We start from the raw sequence: 18,887 nt of genomic DNA on the forward strand, positions 1-18,887 counted from the left end.
CCAAATAACACGTCAGCCACGTCACTGCAGTCACGTGGCTTTGGTCTCGCGCATGCGCTTCACGGCAGATGCGGAGGAGAAGACAATGCTGAATAAAGTCGTTATTTTTGGACCAAAATGTACACAAACACATTCTAACTGACCCACTGATGTCACATGGACTATTTTGATGATGTTTTTATTACCTTTTTGGACATTGACGGTGTTACTAAATTTTCAATGGAGGGTCGGCAAGCTCTCTGACTAAATGTGGAGCATCTTAAACTGTGTTTTGAAGATGAACGGAGGTCTTACAAGTTTGGAACGACATGAGGGTGAGTCATTAGTGACATTATTTTCATTTTTGAGTGAACTATCCCTTTAAACTGACGAAAATGCAACATAAATTTTGGTTTTATAATTAAATGCTTGAAAGACGACACGATTGACGAGAAAAATTGTATCAGTAATAATTACTCTGTTCTTTTTGAATATACTTGACATAAAGTGCCATATTTTCTAAATAAAAAAATATACTTTTGACAAATTTTCCAGCCATATAAAAATGTTGCTACTGAAAATAGCTCAAATGACCCTGAAATCGATTCAGATATCTGCTCTATGGTTGGGTAAAGTGGAATATAACTAGACGAGGAGATCTCGTGCATGCCGGATCAGTAATGTGGAATTCCGGAATTCGTGGGAATGCAATGTGCACTTGAAAGGGGATTGGTCACATTGGATTTCTACGAGGTACCTAAAAGTTCTTTCACTTTCTCTCCCACACACATTTAGACACAACAAATCTACAAGACAAAACAACACAGCATACCACGCACGGCCAGATAAAACTAACCAAGATTTTGGCCCTATAAAACTTATTGACCAAAATAGTTTTTTCTTGATTTACTGTAAATTTTCTGTTTTGGGTAAAATAAAAAAAGAAGCACTTGCATATGCATTGTGCTGTAGCGTATTGTTTAAAGTCAAAACATTATCAGTAGCAATGCCATTAGACGTTGTAAAGAGAGACCGTCACACCTCTGTGTACAATACAGAGGACTTTTACAGTACAGTTGTTAGCATTTTTCTCCAAAGAGAAGGAAAAGTCTGTTCTTTTCAGTGTTCAAACAAATACAGTGTGACTGAACAAAGCTTTCCAGCATTTCCAGAGTTTATGCAGCACGTCTTTCCTCTTGAACTCCCATAGGGGCTCAGAAATTTTTAGTCAGTACCCTCAATAGCGGCCTTCCTTAAGTATTCGAGAATCTGAGAACTATAAAGTCCGTGCGCTGCATTTGTAGCGTCCGCATATATGCATGTAATCATATAATACAACCCAGACTGCGGTCAGTGCATTTTCCTCTGAAGTTCCGGCATCTTCTGCACGCGTAAAGACTGCCCGATGTGCAAAGTGAAGCCGTGTAGAAATGCGACCCTGTAGATCAACACTTCCATCTTGCTATTTCCATCGACTCCTTGTCTTGCTCATTTGCAGGTGAAAACCTCTGTGTTTTCGCTGCAGGTGTTGCATTTGACGAAGCAGCACCACTGGAATTTGCAGTTGCATTGCCAAACCCGCGTGTACTGGTGGGTGTCGTGGCCACGGCCGCAGCACATCAGGTTGCAGCCATCCGCGTGAGGGGACGTATGGTTACAGAGGCGTCCCCGAGTTCCTGGGCTCCCCGTCAAAGCGTCCTCCTCGCAGTAGTTGGGTGAGCGCTCCAAATACACCAAGTCCGTGTCCGTGGGCTTTATGTAACCGCGAGACTGCTTTAGCCGCAGGAAAGAGGGCTGTCGAAAACGCGTGGCTCGCACGGCCTCCACCTCCACAGCGGAGGCGTAGCGCTCCTTCAGCACGTAACCTATCTCCCGAAATTTCGGCAGAGTTGTCCAGCAGGTCTTTGTGGTGCATGAGCCGGAAACACCGTGGCATTTACATTCCAGCTTCATGCTTTCTTCTAGAACCTGCACACAAAGGAAATAACCTAGTGTTACTAAAAAGCGCATTTGGCACAAAGTTGGTTTGCGTTACAATTGAAACAGATACTGTTCTTACTTAACTTTCGAAAATATTTCCAGATGGAAATATCTGTGAACTTTAAAATGGAGATTAACATGGAAAAGTCAAAGAAATTAGTATTTAAAATGGTCCCTAGCTGTCACTGGGACTGTACTCTTTTAAAAACTCCTAATATGTATCATTTAGGTACAGATATGTGTACATTTGGTACCAGTATGTACCCCTGAGGTACCAATATATGCATTTTGAGTTACTAATATGCCCTCTTTGGTACCAATATATACATTTTGAGTTACTAATATGCGCTCTGGTACCAATTTGTACCTGTGAGGTACCAATAAATACATTTGAGTTATTAATATGCGCACTTTGGTACCAATATATACACATTTGAGGTACTAATATGCGCACTTTGGTACCAATATATACATTTTGAGTTACTAATATGCGCTCTTTGGTACCAATATATACATTTGAGTTACTAATATGCCCACTTTGGTACCAATATATACATTTGAGTTACTAATATGCCCTCTTTGGTACCAATATAGACATTTGAGTTACTAATATGCGCTCTTTGCTACCAATATAGACATTTGAGATACTAATATGCGCTCTTTGGTACCAATATAGACATTTGAGGTACTTATATGCGCTCTTTGGTACCAATATACATTTGAGGTAGTAATATGTGCTCTTTGGTACCAATTTGTACCTCTTTGATACCCAATATTTATATTTGAGGTACTAATATGCGCTATTTTGTACTAATATATACATTTGAGGTGCTAATTTGCACTCTTTGGAACCAATATGTACCTGTTTGGTACTAATACATTTGAGGTACTAATATGCGCTCTTTAGTACCAATACATACATTTTTGGTACCAATATAGACATTTGAGGTACTAATATGCGCTCTTTGATACCAATATGTACCTCTTTGGTACCCAATATATACATTTTAGGTACTAATATGCACTCTTTGGTACGAATATAGACATTTGAGGTACTAATATGTATATTTGAGGTGCTAATTTGTGCTCTTTGGTACCAATATATACATTTGATGTACTAATATGCGCTCTTTGGTACCAATACCTCTTTGGTACCAATATAGACATTTGATGTACTAATATGCGCTCTTTGGTACCAATATAGACATTTGAGGTACCAATATGCACTCTTTGGTACCAATATGTACCTCTGAGGTACTAATATGAGCTTTTTGGGGCCAATATAGAAATTTTGAGGTACTATTATGAACTCTTTTTTTTGAAAGGGTATTGCCCCAGTGACATCTAGGTACAAGGTGATTGAAATATCTATATAAATGATAGAAATTTTACTATATGTTCTCTGTGCTAACTCTTAAATCTCTTTTTTTATGGAAAGTAATGGAATTTCATTGCCCAGTGTGGCTGCCGACCCTGATTTGCACATTTAAATGATCTTAAATCTATGATCAGCCCTTGCATTTTATTTTACTAAAACATCAAAACACAAAAATTTGACTTTACATGTAACAATTTATTTTGGCTGTTATTTCTGTATTTAATATGCTCTATCCGCTTTGTATTTTTGGTCAGTACCCCAGAGAGCTACTCTGTAAGAGATGTCTTCATCAGTGGCCTCGAATTTTGTGGTTGTGAATTCATGCAGCTGATGTGCAAGGGAAATACTTGACATTTTAGCCTGACTCTTTTCAGCTATTTGAACCAAAACCCATTATTCAATGCATCCTGAGAGCTGTCGCAATACGTAATGCCAGATATCTGTCAAAACCGAGAGGAAAAATATGTTGTAGCCAAATCGTACCCTGTAATTTTCTCTACCTTCCGAAGGGCCACATCAAAGACCGAGAGAAATGTCCTTAACTCTCAAGTACCCATTTGTGTATATGGTTACACTCGAGTTAAAAGCAGTTTTCTATTTGGCTGTTTGATGTGTTACTGATACATTCAACAGACAGATGTACTTGATAGTTGACTTTTACCCATTTAGTTCAGTGTTAATATTACCCTTTAATGAGAAGGATTTGAGATTCAAATTGTAAGTGGTAATATGCCAGAGTTATTCTTTTTATATAAAGTCTTCAGTCTCTTAGTATTAAAACAGTTCATGGCCAGGGTGAACTAAATCACATAGTGACGATCATTTCATTTACATGTAGGGCTGTAAACTTCAGCATAACTCTACATTTAACTGGAAAACATGAATACAGTAAGTTTGATTATATCGTGAGATGGAGATGAGCTATGACATACTGTATTTAAAGTTAATGCTTAATGAATGAATGAATGGATTAAAAGATTTGGAAATAGGGAGTGTGGGGGTTTCACTTGCAGCACCTCTGTGCCAATTATTAGAAATCATTTTAGATATTTAAATCTATACCTTTCTGCCAGCCTCATTGTTGTGCAGGTTCATCAATCTTCTAGCATTTTTTTTAATCTCTCGGGCGTCCACAAAGCGCCTGGAGAACTCCACTCCGTATTTGACGTCCGCTGAACAGCCGCCCCATTTCCAGCCCTCTTCCTGGTCATGATAGCCCTGCTTTTCTCTGTCGCAGCCACAGTGGCTCATGTTGCCCTGACTGCAGGCTGCTGTCACGGCATGGGCGACACCAGCAGCGGTGATGGCGTAGGTAAACGCAGCCTCCTTGCTGCCTAGGGAGAAAAGACGTGATTGTGTTGTCAATGACTTGAAGTGGATCTATGAATATGCAAATTAGACCCTGCCAAAACTCTATTCAGACCATATATATATATATATATATATATATATATAATGTATACTGTTAAAAGATGGCTTTCTCATATGACCTTGTTATTAGTACAAGGTGTGACTATACAAATCACAACATATAAATAGGAAAATGTTATTTTGTCACTTATTGGGAGCAGTATGCTAGCTGGAGCCATTCCCTTCCAGTCTTTGTGCTAAGCTAAGCTAGCGGGGCTGCGTCAGACAGTAACAGCACGCACGGAGATGAGAAAGGTATGTATATGGACTTATCTAACTCTGGGAGAAACGGTGAATAAGCTAAATTCCCAAAATGTGGGCGTGTTCCTTTAAATATGGAATGTGAGATTTTATGATGTCCCCTTTAAATGGCGGGAATGAGGCGGTCTCCAATTTTATTGAGAAAACACTCTGCAATTGTGTTGAATAATGAATTTGCACATCTTATAAACATGTTAATATGGCACATAGACATATAAACAACAATAAAAACCTGATTGTCCCAACAGTGGGACTTTAAAATGTTACTTTAACTGTAATTTTCTATTTAACCCCAAGAACTTGATTAGGATTTCTTACAGGATTTTTTGAATAGTGATGGAGCTAAACTGTATAAAGGTAAAACTCCAGGAGGAAGGAGTCTTGATCTCAAGAATAATATAAGGAGACTAAACTGACCCCTGCTGGTGGACCTTTATAGAAAGACCACTGAGGTTAGTATGAATGGACGGACTGCCACAAAGATCTCTGTATACTCTTTACTGTTGTCTATTTTTATGGAGACAAAACAGTTCATGCATTATAAAATACCAAGTAACTTTTTTTGTTTTAAGTCCTTAAACCTTTTGGTTGCATGTCAAACCTTTCTTTTTACATGACCAATCAGGTGTTCATATTTTACAATATTGCAACAGCATTTTTGTATATACTGACTTGCATTAACTCTATGAACAGGAAATATCAAATTGCTGTTCTTAAATAAGCTATTATCTTCTGTCAAGATACTATATGCTGACGATCCACACTGGCAAAGCATTAAGGCGCAAAATTTTGAAAAAACAACTGCGGTCTGTCCTCAAAGCAAACATTGTGGTCGAATCACTGATTATCTGGTTATACTAAGCTTGGAAATTTTCCCTTATCCAGCTAAGATCTAGTCTTTATACTATTGGACACGTAATGCATGTCTGGATTTATTGATGAGCTTTTCCTACCATTTATCCCCATGGATTTTGTGGGCATACTCGGTGCCTTTTAGTAAAGTCCAAAATGGCTATAAAATAACATTTTATCCTGAAATGACCATCCAAGCATGTTCACGGAATCTGAGAAATCCAGAAAACCTTGAGATTTATTTTTCCATTTGTTGCAAAGCGGTTAGGAATACCGTTCTCTTTAGGTATACAGTAACTCATTGGATGTCCGCATATGAGAGGGTGCAAACTCATAATGTCTTGCTACGATTACCAGTTATAGTTGTCTAATCATAATGATGTTCAGACCAGCGTTAAGACCCCATTCACATCCCAAGAGAACACAAGAGCGGTTCACGCACACTATAATCTAAAAAAATGCACCTTCTTTAGCTTTCCTAAGAAATAGGAGCATGTTGTGTTGATTCAACATCCCCAAAAGAGTGATTGTTACCAGGACTATTGGATTAAACACAGCCCGAAACAAAATATTTTTGACTGAAAGGGCAATTTATATGGAATACTATATATTAAAGCCATATTACTGCATGTTCCCTCATTTGAGGTTTATACAAGATCACTAAATGTAAAAGAACTCAAAGACAGGGCTTGGTTACTCAATGCAACTGCGTGTGCTGTTAACCTTTACCGTTTCTTATTTTACAGGACTAATCCGTTCCCACCCAAACTCAACTCTGTTCAACACTCACATCCAAAACACCAAAGCACAGCTCGTCGGGCTGCACCTACTGACCTACTCTCAGCTCTTGCCCAAAGACCGTCCTCTCGCCAAGGGCAAAGCAGTTCCATCGCCCGTAACGAAACTGATACTGGCACTCGTTGATGCCCAACTGAGCGCCCTCCCCGATGATGATGATGGCATCTGGGCGGCTCTGACAGATGGCACGCTGTCGGGGAGCCAGTCCGGGAATCTTGTTGCAGATGATGTTCGCACCCAAAGCCACCACTGAAGACAGAGCCCTTTGGAGGAGACCAGACACACTGACATCAGGAGCAGATGTAGATCAGGTATACAGGAAGTTGCACAAAACATTTGCAGTTTTTAAATCTAAGAGCTCAGACCTATGTAGTGCCTGTAAATGTTTTGTATGGAAATTGCCAGACTTCGCCCATGCTAAAAAGAAAATGTAAGTATCTCAAACAGAACAACAAACATCTTATAAAGCTTCTACGTGCAAGCATAGACCTGAACTTGATTTAAAAGAGATGTGGGTCCTCTGCAACGTCTAAACAGATTAGCCAACCAAACGTGTGCTATACTACAGATAAATACACTATACAATGTGATCAGAGGATATTTGGCCCTATTTAAAATGAAACCACACATAAAATACGAATTAATCTTACAAAAGCTGTCAATTTTTCATTATACTATAGGTCATTTTAATTCCAGAAACCAATCTGCTGCATATTAATGTAATCCTGCCATAATGGGAGGTGCTAGTACCACTGATGACAAACGAAGTCCCATTTTAGGGTACAGCATGCAGCTAAAAGTCATGTTTGAGCCGTATATTAAAATCCATAACACGTGTTTATACTTTAAAGACTTAACCAAATTGGAAAAAAAGGAATTAAATCAGACAAATGTGTACATCTGTCAAAACTGTTCCTCAAAGCATGACTAAAGCATGTTTATGATTCCCACTTAATGCTTTTTCTCAATATAAATACAAATTTTACTTCTTTGCACCCACTTAAAACACAATTCGTCCTCACTTTTAACCTGGATACTATGCTACATGCCTAAATGTAAATCTGCATATGCAATCATTTATTATAGCCTGCATACATTTTTTTTTTTTAATTTTCGGTGCATCTGAAAAATGCTTGTTTCAGTGCATGGTTGGGTAAAACATGGACTAACATGTGTTAAATTATCTGTTGATATAGGCCATGCCCATATATGACCCATCCAGCATTTTTATAGTGTATGAATATGAGTTAAAAACCTTTTATACACGTGACTCTTTGTGTAATGCATTCAGTCTATACATTTTATCAGCATGTGTTACCTGTAAAAGGTCTCTCTCTCTCTCTCTACAATGCTCAGTCTTCACAGGTGCATTAAAAAAATAATACTTTTTTAAACATTTGAAAATGACTCTTAAATACATGCCTGTCCAAATTACTATAGTAAAAACTTGCTTAAATTGACCACAGCAGCCGATGTACCCATGCGCCCCATCTCAAAGCTCAGGAATAAATAAGGAAAGTTTCAAACCTACAGGTAGCTGCCGCTGGTGAGGATGAGGAAGATCTGGGGGTAGTAGATGGAAAGCAGTGCACCGCAGGATGAGATGCTGCGCATGGTGACATTGAAGAGAAAGCGAATGAGCGAGTAAATTCCCAGCGCGCGCTGAAGTCTCCTCGTGGCGTTCACGCTGCTGCTCGGCGCGCCGCGGACCGTGCGTGAGCTGCGGGCGCGGGGACACGATCCGTCATCTCCTGCATGCGCGATACGGGCTGATTCACAAACTGATGGGTGATTTTAGGGATTTTGGGTCTTGTGTCTGCGCTTTGCCATTGGCAGAGGGGGGACACTCCAGTCCGCCCACCTTTACGGGCACGCTTGAGTGACATCTCCGCCTTTTGTGCGTTATGTATCGAGGTTGGTGAGAAACGGACGTGATTTGTTTAACTTTTTGTAACGTTTTATAAACGCGCAATAATAGCAACATTTATTAAGTAGCCTAGTCTGGGTCAGGTGCGCAAAAACGTTTTTTAATAGATTGTAAATGAAGTAAATGCCAAGAATCTATAAAGTGTTGCATGTGGGCAAACCATAATTCCTCTGTGTAAATGATGCATGCAACTTCTATCATCACTTTTAAAGGCAGGCATGGGTCACCAATACAATTTGCAAACTAAACTAAAAAATCCTCTGGAAAATACAGAAGCATCACGTATGCAACTAAAAGCACATTGCAATGCATCTCGTGCCATTTAATCATTTATCATTTTCACAGTGCACGGTTTTTCAAGTAAGATCTTACAAATAAAAGTTGTCTATTTATTTACATCCATAAATAAAACTTTAGATGCGCATCTATACGCTTTACTGAATTACAGCTCCCTCTAGTGGCAAAAGTTGGAAGTGTGCTATGCTGTCATGTGTTATGCACTTTAGAGATGTACCCGCACTCGGCCCTGTGTTAAAAACAGGCAAAGAAACAAATAGAGGACATGTTAAATCATATGCACTTGTTTTGGGATGCATGAATAAATTCCCTGCAGTCTAAGCAGGCCAACGTGCAAACAAATTTACTGTCACTCGTAAAGATGCTCTATGCAAACAGCAGCTTGTTTGCCCTAAGGCACGGCAGCTTGGACAGGGCAGAAGGTGGAGACGTAGTTGTACAACATCATAAAGCTTCAAAGGATGAACGTGTTTATGAGCCGGTGTCCCTCAGTAGTGCAGAGATCAAAGTGCACAATTTCTGATTCTGTTTGTATATAATAGTTGCAGGGGAGTACAGGGTTTACTTGGAAAAATAGGCTATTGCAATCAAACAAATTCTAGTTGATAACTTTGTATCTGTCTACTGGCATTGTGATGGCTGTCATTATAGTTGGGTGGTTAAGGCTGATGGATGCTCGCCGTTATTGTTTTGCGATTCTTAGTTGTAAAGAAAAGTTTTGTTTCCTTTATGCTGGGTTGCACTTTATTTTAAGGAGTCATTGTTACTGTGTAAGTACCAGGTAATATTAATTGCATGTATTGTACTTACTATAATGTTAGGGTTTGTTTTGGGGCCAATTATGCATGATTTATTATTATAATTACTATGCATGTAAGACTCTAAAATAAAGTGTTACTTGAGGCTGTAAATAATCTGACTTAATGCTATTATAAAACTACTAATATATAATAATAGATGATATTCGGTCAGGCTGAAAGATGGAGAGAAATGCAAAAAGGGGAAAATCCCATCAAATGGCTTTGTTAGTGTTTCTGACCACAGAGCTTTCCAGCCAAAACTGCATTTTTTTTTAGCTGTGCTCGCCTCTTATTCTTTGGAAGGTACACAAAATGGATTCTTTTACATCGCAGAGGGGAAAAATAGAAAAATTTTCCTAAAAGTCTGGAGGGAATATCTTGTCTCATTGCATTTTGTCTATGACCCATTTGCAGATAAGCCAGCTTGTTTAGTACTCTTGTTCTGTGCTACACTGAATGGAAAGTGGTTGTGAATAACCCCCCACCCCTCCATCAATTCTATTGGCTTTAGTTCTTCATCTGCAGTTAGTTTCTGAATATGCACCCTGTGACATCTACAGTACGAGTCCAACTGCCTGCACGATCAACAAGCTGGTAAATCATAGTTTGATTTGTTCACGATTATGATGTTCTGTACATATGGATGCAATTTTCTTTCACCAGCTCTGGGGATTTTTTTAAGAACATGTCCTCTCAATTACTGTCTATATATTTTGCAAATAGATGCGATCAAATACGAAGAAATTAAACTGCATACTTGCATTATAGTATTGCTTATAAATGTCTGTGTAAATCACATATTTCCTATAAGTTCTTCCAGAATTGATTCTTTTTCTCTCCCTCCCACTCGAAACATAAAACAGATGCTGGTACAGCTACCCACAAACAGACACAGAAACAGCTGGAGACATGCAAGCAGTGACAGTGTAATTTAATATTTAAAAAGACCCACATGACATTCTACCACATGCTAATAATCCTAAAACTGTCCAAATGCTATATTATATTATAGACTGTGCACATCTTTGAAATTGATGTGCAGAAACATAATGAGTTGCACATTTATTAATAACATTGCTGCAACATGCTTGTAGAAATAAATGAAAAGTGAAAAATGAATAAAATCTTACGTTTTCGCAAGGTTGCTTTTAAAAAGTGCAATATTCAGTCTTTCCAATAGAGGGAGACAGAGCTCCACAAAAGTTATCCCCCAATGTTCTGACCAGGCTTTCACCCCTCACTGGTGTAAGGATATCCACCCTATCTGTCCCTCCATCAAAATAACCTCCCCATGTCTGGTTTAGCATATGCGTAACCTTCCCAGCTCACTTTACGCCTGTCAGAGCAGTTGGTTTAAGCCTCCACAAGGGGGCTCTACTTGACAGCCTATCCTGCAGAAGATTAAGAACTGTGCTGCTGCCCCAAATGGGATCTGTACCTCACTGCACCCGCCATCTTGTTTCCCGCCCTCTCAAGTATAAACTTATCCACTGTCGATTAAAGCTGAATCAGGACTGTTAGGGTCAGACCCAAAGCATTCCTTATACCAAAAATCATATTGAATGGGCTGTTAAAACCCATTTACTGTCCATAAATGTGACAGTGTCTTGTAATATGATGCATATAGGGATTTTTTATTTAGGTTTTGCAAAACATGTACAAACGTTGCACTTACAGGATTATGGGGACATTCGATAAGACTCAAAGTGTAACGGAAGTATGAAGTTATTGCAATTTTTTGTTAATAACTACAAAAGAATGCAAACCTTGAATTATTGTATTCTCGAAAAGACAAACGTATACTTTATAACAACAGCATCCGCCTCACTGTATTAGCCGTAACCCAGCTAAGGGGGTCTGTATGCAATGGTTTCTACCAATGGTAGCTATTTACTATTTTTCCAATGCATGTGACTGTATATCTAGGATGAATCAGAAACTGACAGGAGTTTAGACTACAGCATGTGCAGACACAGGTCGAGAGAGAAAGATGGAGAGTTGAACGCGAGATAAAAAGGTTGAGAGATGGGTAGAAAAGAGAGGCTTGTCGTTTTGTTGCCCATGTGATGAATGCCTGTTGGGACAACAGATGTGTGGTGATGTCATTTAGTGTGTGTGTGTGTGTGTGTGTTTGTGTGAGTGCATGGGGAGGAGCAATCGGAAAGTGCACTCATTCCAGCAATGAGAGAGAGGGAAGATGGAGGGTGGGGTGCAACGGGGCTCTTGACTCTTGACAGGCCTCTGAGCCCTTATTAGCTTCTCTGGTCTGTCGTGTAAATTGAAACTTTCGTTGTACAGTATCGGTGCCGTTTAATAAATGACCCCTTTGGATTTTAGGTGGTTAAAAATATATTTTATCTCAAACAAAGTGTGAAAGTAAGAAACATTAAGCATATACAGTACTGTGCAAAAGTCTTAGACCACCATGCCATAATAAGATTACTTGTTTTTGCAATGTTATAGTGATCATATATAATTATATCTCAGTCTCTTTATTAGAACACAACCAGAAAATACAGGAAACTTGTATGTAGTATTAAAAACAGTATAAAAGTATAAGCTGAAGTGTCAAGTATTTAGGGTAAACTCCCCTTCCACTTGAGCACTAGCAGCATCTGCAGAATCTCCTTAACCTATATACAGGGTTCCCACACCTTAGTTAACTTCAAATTCAAGGACTAAATGTGGGAACACATTTAAGTGAGAGCAAGGTTGCATTGTGTTATCTTTAAAGATACATTGTTACCGTTCCCTTTCAAGGGAACTCGCGCTGCGTCACTGCGTCGACACTTTGGGGACGCCTCCAGGGGTAAGTGGGTCTGAATGTGTATATCAAATTCAACCAATGGTGAGGCTTAACGACAAAGACAGGGTGACGTGGGAGCCAGGAAGTATTTCGCTATCTGAAATATTGCCAAAGACGGCGTTACAGGGATGCAGGAAGTATGGCAAGGGAGACGCAGCGCCTTGTTCCTTTCTCGGGGAAGAACAGTTACAAACGTAACCCGAGACATTTTCATGTGTCAAACACAACTGTGCAAAAAAGCATTTTGGTATGAATCAACATTTGCATACAGAAGATATAAGCGTTTAGCACGTGTGCTTAATAAGTCTAGAATTTTTATGATATTATCCTACACTACACAGGGAATAATATGGATTTTTTCCAGAAAACTTCTTGCATAAAATAGATTCAAGCACTTTCAATGTCTGGTGGTGGTGGCCTAAGACTTGCACAGTACTGTACATAAATTGTGTTAAATAATTGTAAGAGTAAGCCCGTAAAAAGTGTTGCTGTTTGCCACAAAAAGTGGCTATAGTAAACTGGAAAAAATGATCTGGCCAATATTTGTTTTTGGATACTTTAAACTTAAAGCGGCGGTTTCCCAGACATAGTGTACAGTAATCCAGGACTAGGCCTTTTATTGGGATATAAAAAAAACACTGTTGTGCATCTTAAGACAAAAAATGGCACTGATATATGTTAAGATATGTCAGTGCAAGGTGTTTTTAAATTAAGGCAGCTCAAACATGCATTTTAATCTGGGACTAGGAAAGCCCTGTCTGGGAAACCGCCCCATAGTATTTTTATTAAGAACATGCATGTTTGTCCATAGGATTACTCTTTCAAAGAGGGCATCTACCTTTCTATACCCTGTTGTCACCGACCATCCACGTTGCACACCGCTATCTCTCAATAACAGACCACTGAAGGTTTTTGATTTAATTGTGGTTGTAATGTTAAACTTTTGCCTCTGTCTTCTGCCTCTTTCCGAGAGGCATAACAAGTCAATTGTTCTTGTGGTATGGCGTGACAATAGCTGTTTGTCATCATGTGGAGCCAGAAAGAGACAGGCCAGCACACACAGTAACTGCACTTCAGCACTGCCAGCACTAGACTCTCCCAGCAGGGTCACACCAAGGCCAAAGTACTCCTTGTCACACCATGTATTCCCTTGTCTTTTCTTGTGCGTGTATGTGAGCGAGATTGTGCCAATTACTACAATATGAGAACCTTTACGATTTTAACTTCACACAGAGACACGCATTCAGTTCACCCCATTTGATATTTCAAGTGAATATGACGTAGGAAGGCAATTTGTATGAGTTGGGCCAGAAATTAAAATTCGGTCATCATTCACTCATCCTCAAGTTGTTCCAAAAGTCATTTTGAAAAATTTAATAACCAAACAGATCTGGGGCTCCATTCACTTCCATAGTATTATTTTTTTCATACTATGGAAGTCAATGGTGCCCCTTGGCTACAAACGTTCTTCAAAATGTCTCTAATCGTATTAAGCAGAACAAAAATGTATACAGAACAAAGTTATTTTGAAAATTTTTTGTAACCAAGCAGGTCTGGGGCACCATTGACTTTCATAGTATGAAAAAAATAATACTATGGAAGTGAATGGAGCCCCAGATCTGTTTGGTTAATAGACATTTTTTAAATAAAATTAATTACATGTTTGGAGCAACTTCAGTAAATTATGACAGAATTTTCATTATTGGCATCCAATAAAAATGGCAAAAACACAAAAGTATCATTAAATGAGTCTATGGGGTGGTTTCCCGGACAGGGATTAGATTAAGCCAGGAATAGGCTTTAGTTTAATTATGAAATATAGCTAGTTTTAACAAGCATACCTTACCAAAAACATTACTTGTGTGCATTTTGAAACAAAACAAAGTGCACTAATGTATTTTAAGGTATGTCAGTGCAAGTGGTTTTCAGTTTGGACACCTCTTACATTTATTTTAGTCTAGGATTAGTCTAATCCCTGTCTGGGAAACCGCCCCTATATGACTTATATCCAAGCTGTAGCTTTTTGTGAAGAACAGACATATTTTAGTATTTTTTGCTCTGGAGTGTTATTAACTGCTGTTTGAATCGAGTCAGTGATTTCAAATGATTTGTAAATGAATCACTCAGATTATGCTTTGTGATCCGGTTTAAACGATTCATTGAACTTAGAAGTGTCATTCCAAGAACTGTATTATAATAAGACTGAAACCAAAGTCATACTGCCGGGCTTACTGTGAGAACTTGATGTAGTCTGCATCTTAGTGTTTTCACACCTAGTTTGTTTGAGCCCTCCAAACGCTCTCAGATCAGTTCAGGGTGTATATGTGAACAAACCAAGTGATCTCAGACCCCCCTAAAAGGACCCAGAAGTGAACCGAACTCAGACCATGTCAGGAGGTGGTCTGAGTACGGTTCGCTTTTGGGTTCTTTTGTGGTTCGATTTCTTTTTGATACGTGAAATCAATGAGGTCCCGGTCCGCTTTGCGTGTCATTTGGACATTGTATCAAATCAACTGCTGCACAGAAAGCTGGGATCTGAGTTCTTATAAGTTGTAATGTGAACAAGAAAAGGTCTGAGATCAATTCAGTTCTGAAGAGGACCAAAAAAGAACTGGGTCCTCTTTTGAGTCCATTTTATTGTGAACACCAAAAGGACTGAGGTCACATTCAGCTAGTTCCTTTTCTGGTTCACTTTAAGTGAACTGGGTTTGGTTCTTTTAAAATGAACTATATGTGAAAACACCCTTAATGTGAATATTTTAACCATGTCCATGTTTTCACTTTTGTAGCATATAGATTTTGAGTTTTTTTGAGTATAAAATATATATATATATATAAAATGTCCTAAACGTTTAATTTCTTGGCCACAGATTAGGTTTAATCTCGGAATAAAATGGATTTTCCACGGAGAATCACTGTTGATAATGCACTTTAGTGCACGACTAAGGTTAATCTGTTTCTGGGAACCAAACCAAGCTGATGCAAATATGAACTCATTCTGCACAGCACACCAACCAATGTAATCACATGAAATAAACGATTGGAAAAAAGACATCTTTTTAGCGCTTGTCAAGTCAAAGAGAGATTTAGGAATTTTAAGAGCCTAACAGACAACATATCAAAGCACCAGAACCAGGAGAAATCACCTTTTAATGTAAAGTGATACACACAGCTGTCCGGGTAAGCCGGGCTCACCGTTTTTCACCTCACCTCAAACAAAGAGGCCATACAGAGCCAATACTCAGATTTTTTTGCTCCGGGCACTTGATTTACTATGAAGAAATGGGCATCGCCATTCAGAATGTGTCATGGATGTTATCTGGCTTTGTGATAAAGTAATAGGTGTATTGTACCTTCAGCTGCGCTCTGGGTTTTATCATACGGTAGTTACCTTGAGATTGTAACCCCGTCTGAGGACATGGCATGTTTTTGAGTAATCATTCACTAGTAGCCTTGGGCCGTAAGAATGTGACCGGCATTGTCTTGACTTTTGAAAGCGTAATGATATCTCGTATAATAGACCTGAATCACTAAATCCCAGCCATGTGCGAGTGCTTTATTCCAAAACCAATGACTTGGCAACGTTTTAATACTCAGTAGGTAAGATAAAAAATATATAGATAAAGATATTAGTAATGTTACAAACAGAAAGAGAGAGGAGAAACATCAGCCTCCCTATACACGTGTTAAATTTTATATCGTCATTGTAGACATCATGACTATATTTCTTAGTAGAAACGCAATAGTTCGATCAAATGTTGTTTGTTCTCATAATGGTGAGACACCATCAGAGTGCAAGACTTGTGGGTGTGGTACTGCAGCGTGCCCATGGACGCCGGTCGCAGAAGGAGGGGGCTGTTGCAGGGTGTCTTTCTCTCCCGAAATCCCGCCCCCTTTGCCACTGCCATCTCTTGGCTTTCCCAGAATGCCCTCTGTCTGAGAGCACTGGCCTGAAATGAAACTACGAGGGCCTGCGCAGAGAGAATGGGAGCTTTGTCTCAGCTGCCATTTACACTGTCTGGGGGCATAGAGAGAGAACTCAAAGAGAGTGTCTGATTGCAAATTAGCACAGCCCAGGGCTCAATGCTCTGTACGCTCACATACGCTCGCTCTGGCGGTGCGAGGCGTGGAGAAAGTTCGGCATTAAACACCGCTGAAGATCATTACGCCCTTTAGTTCTATTGAATAGTGCCACATTTCAGTCGGGGACGGAAAAAATAATTAGCAGCAGGCTTCTTCTTTGCTGACTTGTGTATGACTGAGGCATTTGAGGTTGTTTAGTATGCAAGCGACGACGAGTCTGAATTTGTGATTAGCTGAAAGACAAAGGGTGCAGCCGATGCACTGCAGGGGTGACGTCTCTACTTCAGTGGGCCTCTCGACGCGTTTTGGGTTGATTGACACGCGTCAGAAAATCGCACGCAACTTGTATGTGATGACTCTATTTGGACGTTTTTCTGTTGTGACTGCGAGCGAAATCATGAGACCATTTGACCTAAATCTGCTCTGGCCAAATGTAATTTCGAAGCATGTGGTACAAGGCCATAAATGCTGTATTAAATGTCATATAATTACATCTTCCCTTCACTTGCTTCTCTATGTAGCCCCTGCAGGCATAAATGTTTGCCCTAGTTTTTATTTTTTAATGTATGTATGTGTTTGTTTATCCGTAATGCTAGGGATAAAATGGTTCACATTAAGCATCATGCAAACATGTGATGCCATGTGAACTCAATAACCTTTCCGTAATAATCTGCTTGCCACCAACTCCCGGTAATTCCCATGAGGCCGCTTTGTGTAGGACCTAAACACACGCGCGTTCACACATAGGACCCAATTCGGCCCTTTAATCTGATTAGCTGTGTCTGTATGGATGAACCTATGGGTTTTACCAGGCAGGTTTTCCTTTTCAAAATGTCACCCACCAACATTCCCTAAGTGCTGAAGCAATGATTTAATATTTTAAGTATAATCTGCTAAATCTGACTTTTGCTTGTACTAAAATACATTTTAGCAGGTATAGCCAATCCTATATATTTTCTCTTGATGTTAAGAAGATATTAATTGTTCTACACTGATGTTATTTAATTATTGCATTACAAATTACATTACATTAAATAACATTCCTATAAAAGTTTTATGAGGGTGTGGTTAAATGTGGTAAAACAGATTTTTCCCCACTTACATTTTTTTTTTAGATACTGTTATATATCTTATTTTGTTTTATGTACTTTTTACCAGAAAATTATTGCCTGCTAAAAAAACTAAACTTTTAATCGGTCTGCAGGGGTTGTGTAAAATATTTTTTTCTCTCTTTGTAAGCATTGCTTTTAAACTCATCTTTGGGACTTTGTATTTGTCTGTAAACAACTGAAACAATTCCCACTAATGAGACTGCGAGTGCATACTTAGGATAAAATAAAATATTTACCAGTATTTAAACAGTCATTCTTAAAACATAGAGTTAACAGTAATCTTAGTTAAAGGTATTTCCCTATGTACATATTAACACTAACTCACTACAGTTCTGTCACTGCAAACATTCCCAACATTAATGGAGCAATTTATAGGCTGAAAATCAAATATTGTTAACCGAGTACAAATAAAAATGCCCTTTAAAATAACAGCAGTTTTAAGACTTAAAATCGATGCAAAATGATATATAGTTAAGCTACTTTAACCTCCTAACACCCGAGCTTTGGTTTGTCTTGTTTTTTTTTTTCCAGCTATTTGGGGTTAGGAAGAACCAATAAATATAATAACCAAATCTTTTTCTTTAAACATGAAGCAGTGTAATTGTCCATGTTTGTGTACAACAAGTTACACAGAATTAAGTATTATGGTGCAAACAACAAAAAAATGTGATGTGCACGTATGTGGACATCCAGGTCTTAGGAAATGTATACAAAAATTATATATCCAAGTATCTTAGAGATGCTGCAACAGTTCTTATGTATTTAAGATGTCTAAGTTATAATTACATTTTTTATGTAATCCCAAACTAGCTTAATAATACTGACATAAGATCTCAGTATTGTCCATACTTCGGGGACTCCTTGTTCATACACACATCTCACTAGAATTTACAACAAAGAATATCTTTGCAATCTATATTGAAACTTCACCGATGCAAAAAATATATAGCAAAAATGACCTTAAAAATCTTATATTTTTGTGGAGCATTTAATATGCACAACATTTGCATGCACACTTTATATTTAATATACTTACTGTACATTGCTGTAACTCCCGGCGAGGCAACAGGTAGGCTAGCCTGTTTGTTTCATCTTTATTTTATAGCTAATATTATATTGCGAAATATTACTTAAAACACCACGTATCTCTTTCAAAAAAATATTTATTTAAAGCATCAAGGTTGTTTTTAAAACCACCTCATCG

At 38.6% G+C, this 18,887-nt stretch overlaps 1 protein-coding gene across 1 annotated transcript; it reads right to left on the reverse strand.

The window, feature by feature from the left end:
• Positions 1 to 1,027: 1,027 nt before the first annotated feature.
• Positions 1,028 to 18,711, reverse strand: wnt7ba (wingless-type MMTV integration site family, member 7Ba). Its single transcript, XM_055190378.2, has 4 exons — positions 8,190 to 18,711; positions 6,695 to 6,921; positions 4,400 to 4,671; positions 1,028 to 1,947 (listed from the first exon to the last, which is right to left on the reverse strand). Exons 1-4 carry the CDS (start codon positions 8,270 to 8,272, stop codon positions 1,468 to 1,470), a joined length of 1,062 nt encoding a protein of 353 aa, XP_055046353.2. The 5' UTR covers positions 8,273 to 18,711; the 3' UTR covers positions 1,028 to 1,467.
• Positions 18,712 to 18,887: the final 176 nt, after the last annotated feature.

This window comes from Misgurnus anguillicaudatus, chromosome 1 (assembly GCF_027580225.2).
Source record: "Misgurnus anguillicaudatus chromosome 1, ASM2758022v2, whole genome shotgun sequence".
In the NCBI taxonomy this organism is placed as follows: domain Eukaryota; kingdom Metazoa; phylum Chordata; class Actinopteri; order Cypriniformes; family Cobitidae; genus Misgurnus; species Misgurnus anguillicaudatus.

Bases quoted from the DNA above. Each gene is read 5' to 3' on its own strand.
- wnt7ba (XM_055190378.2), bottom strand. From the start codon at position 8,272: ATGCGCAGCATCTCATCCTGCGGTGCACTGCTTTCCATCTACTACCCC. The intron at 6,922-8,189 runs GTAGGTTTGAAA...TCTCCTCCAAAG, and splicing joins CTCACCAGCGGCAGCTACCT to GGCTCTGTCTTCAGTGGTGG. The intron at 4,672-6,694 runs GTCAGTAGGTGC...TTTTCTCCCTAG, and splicing joins TGGGCAAGAGCTGAGAGTAG to GCAGCAAGGAGGCTGCGTTT.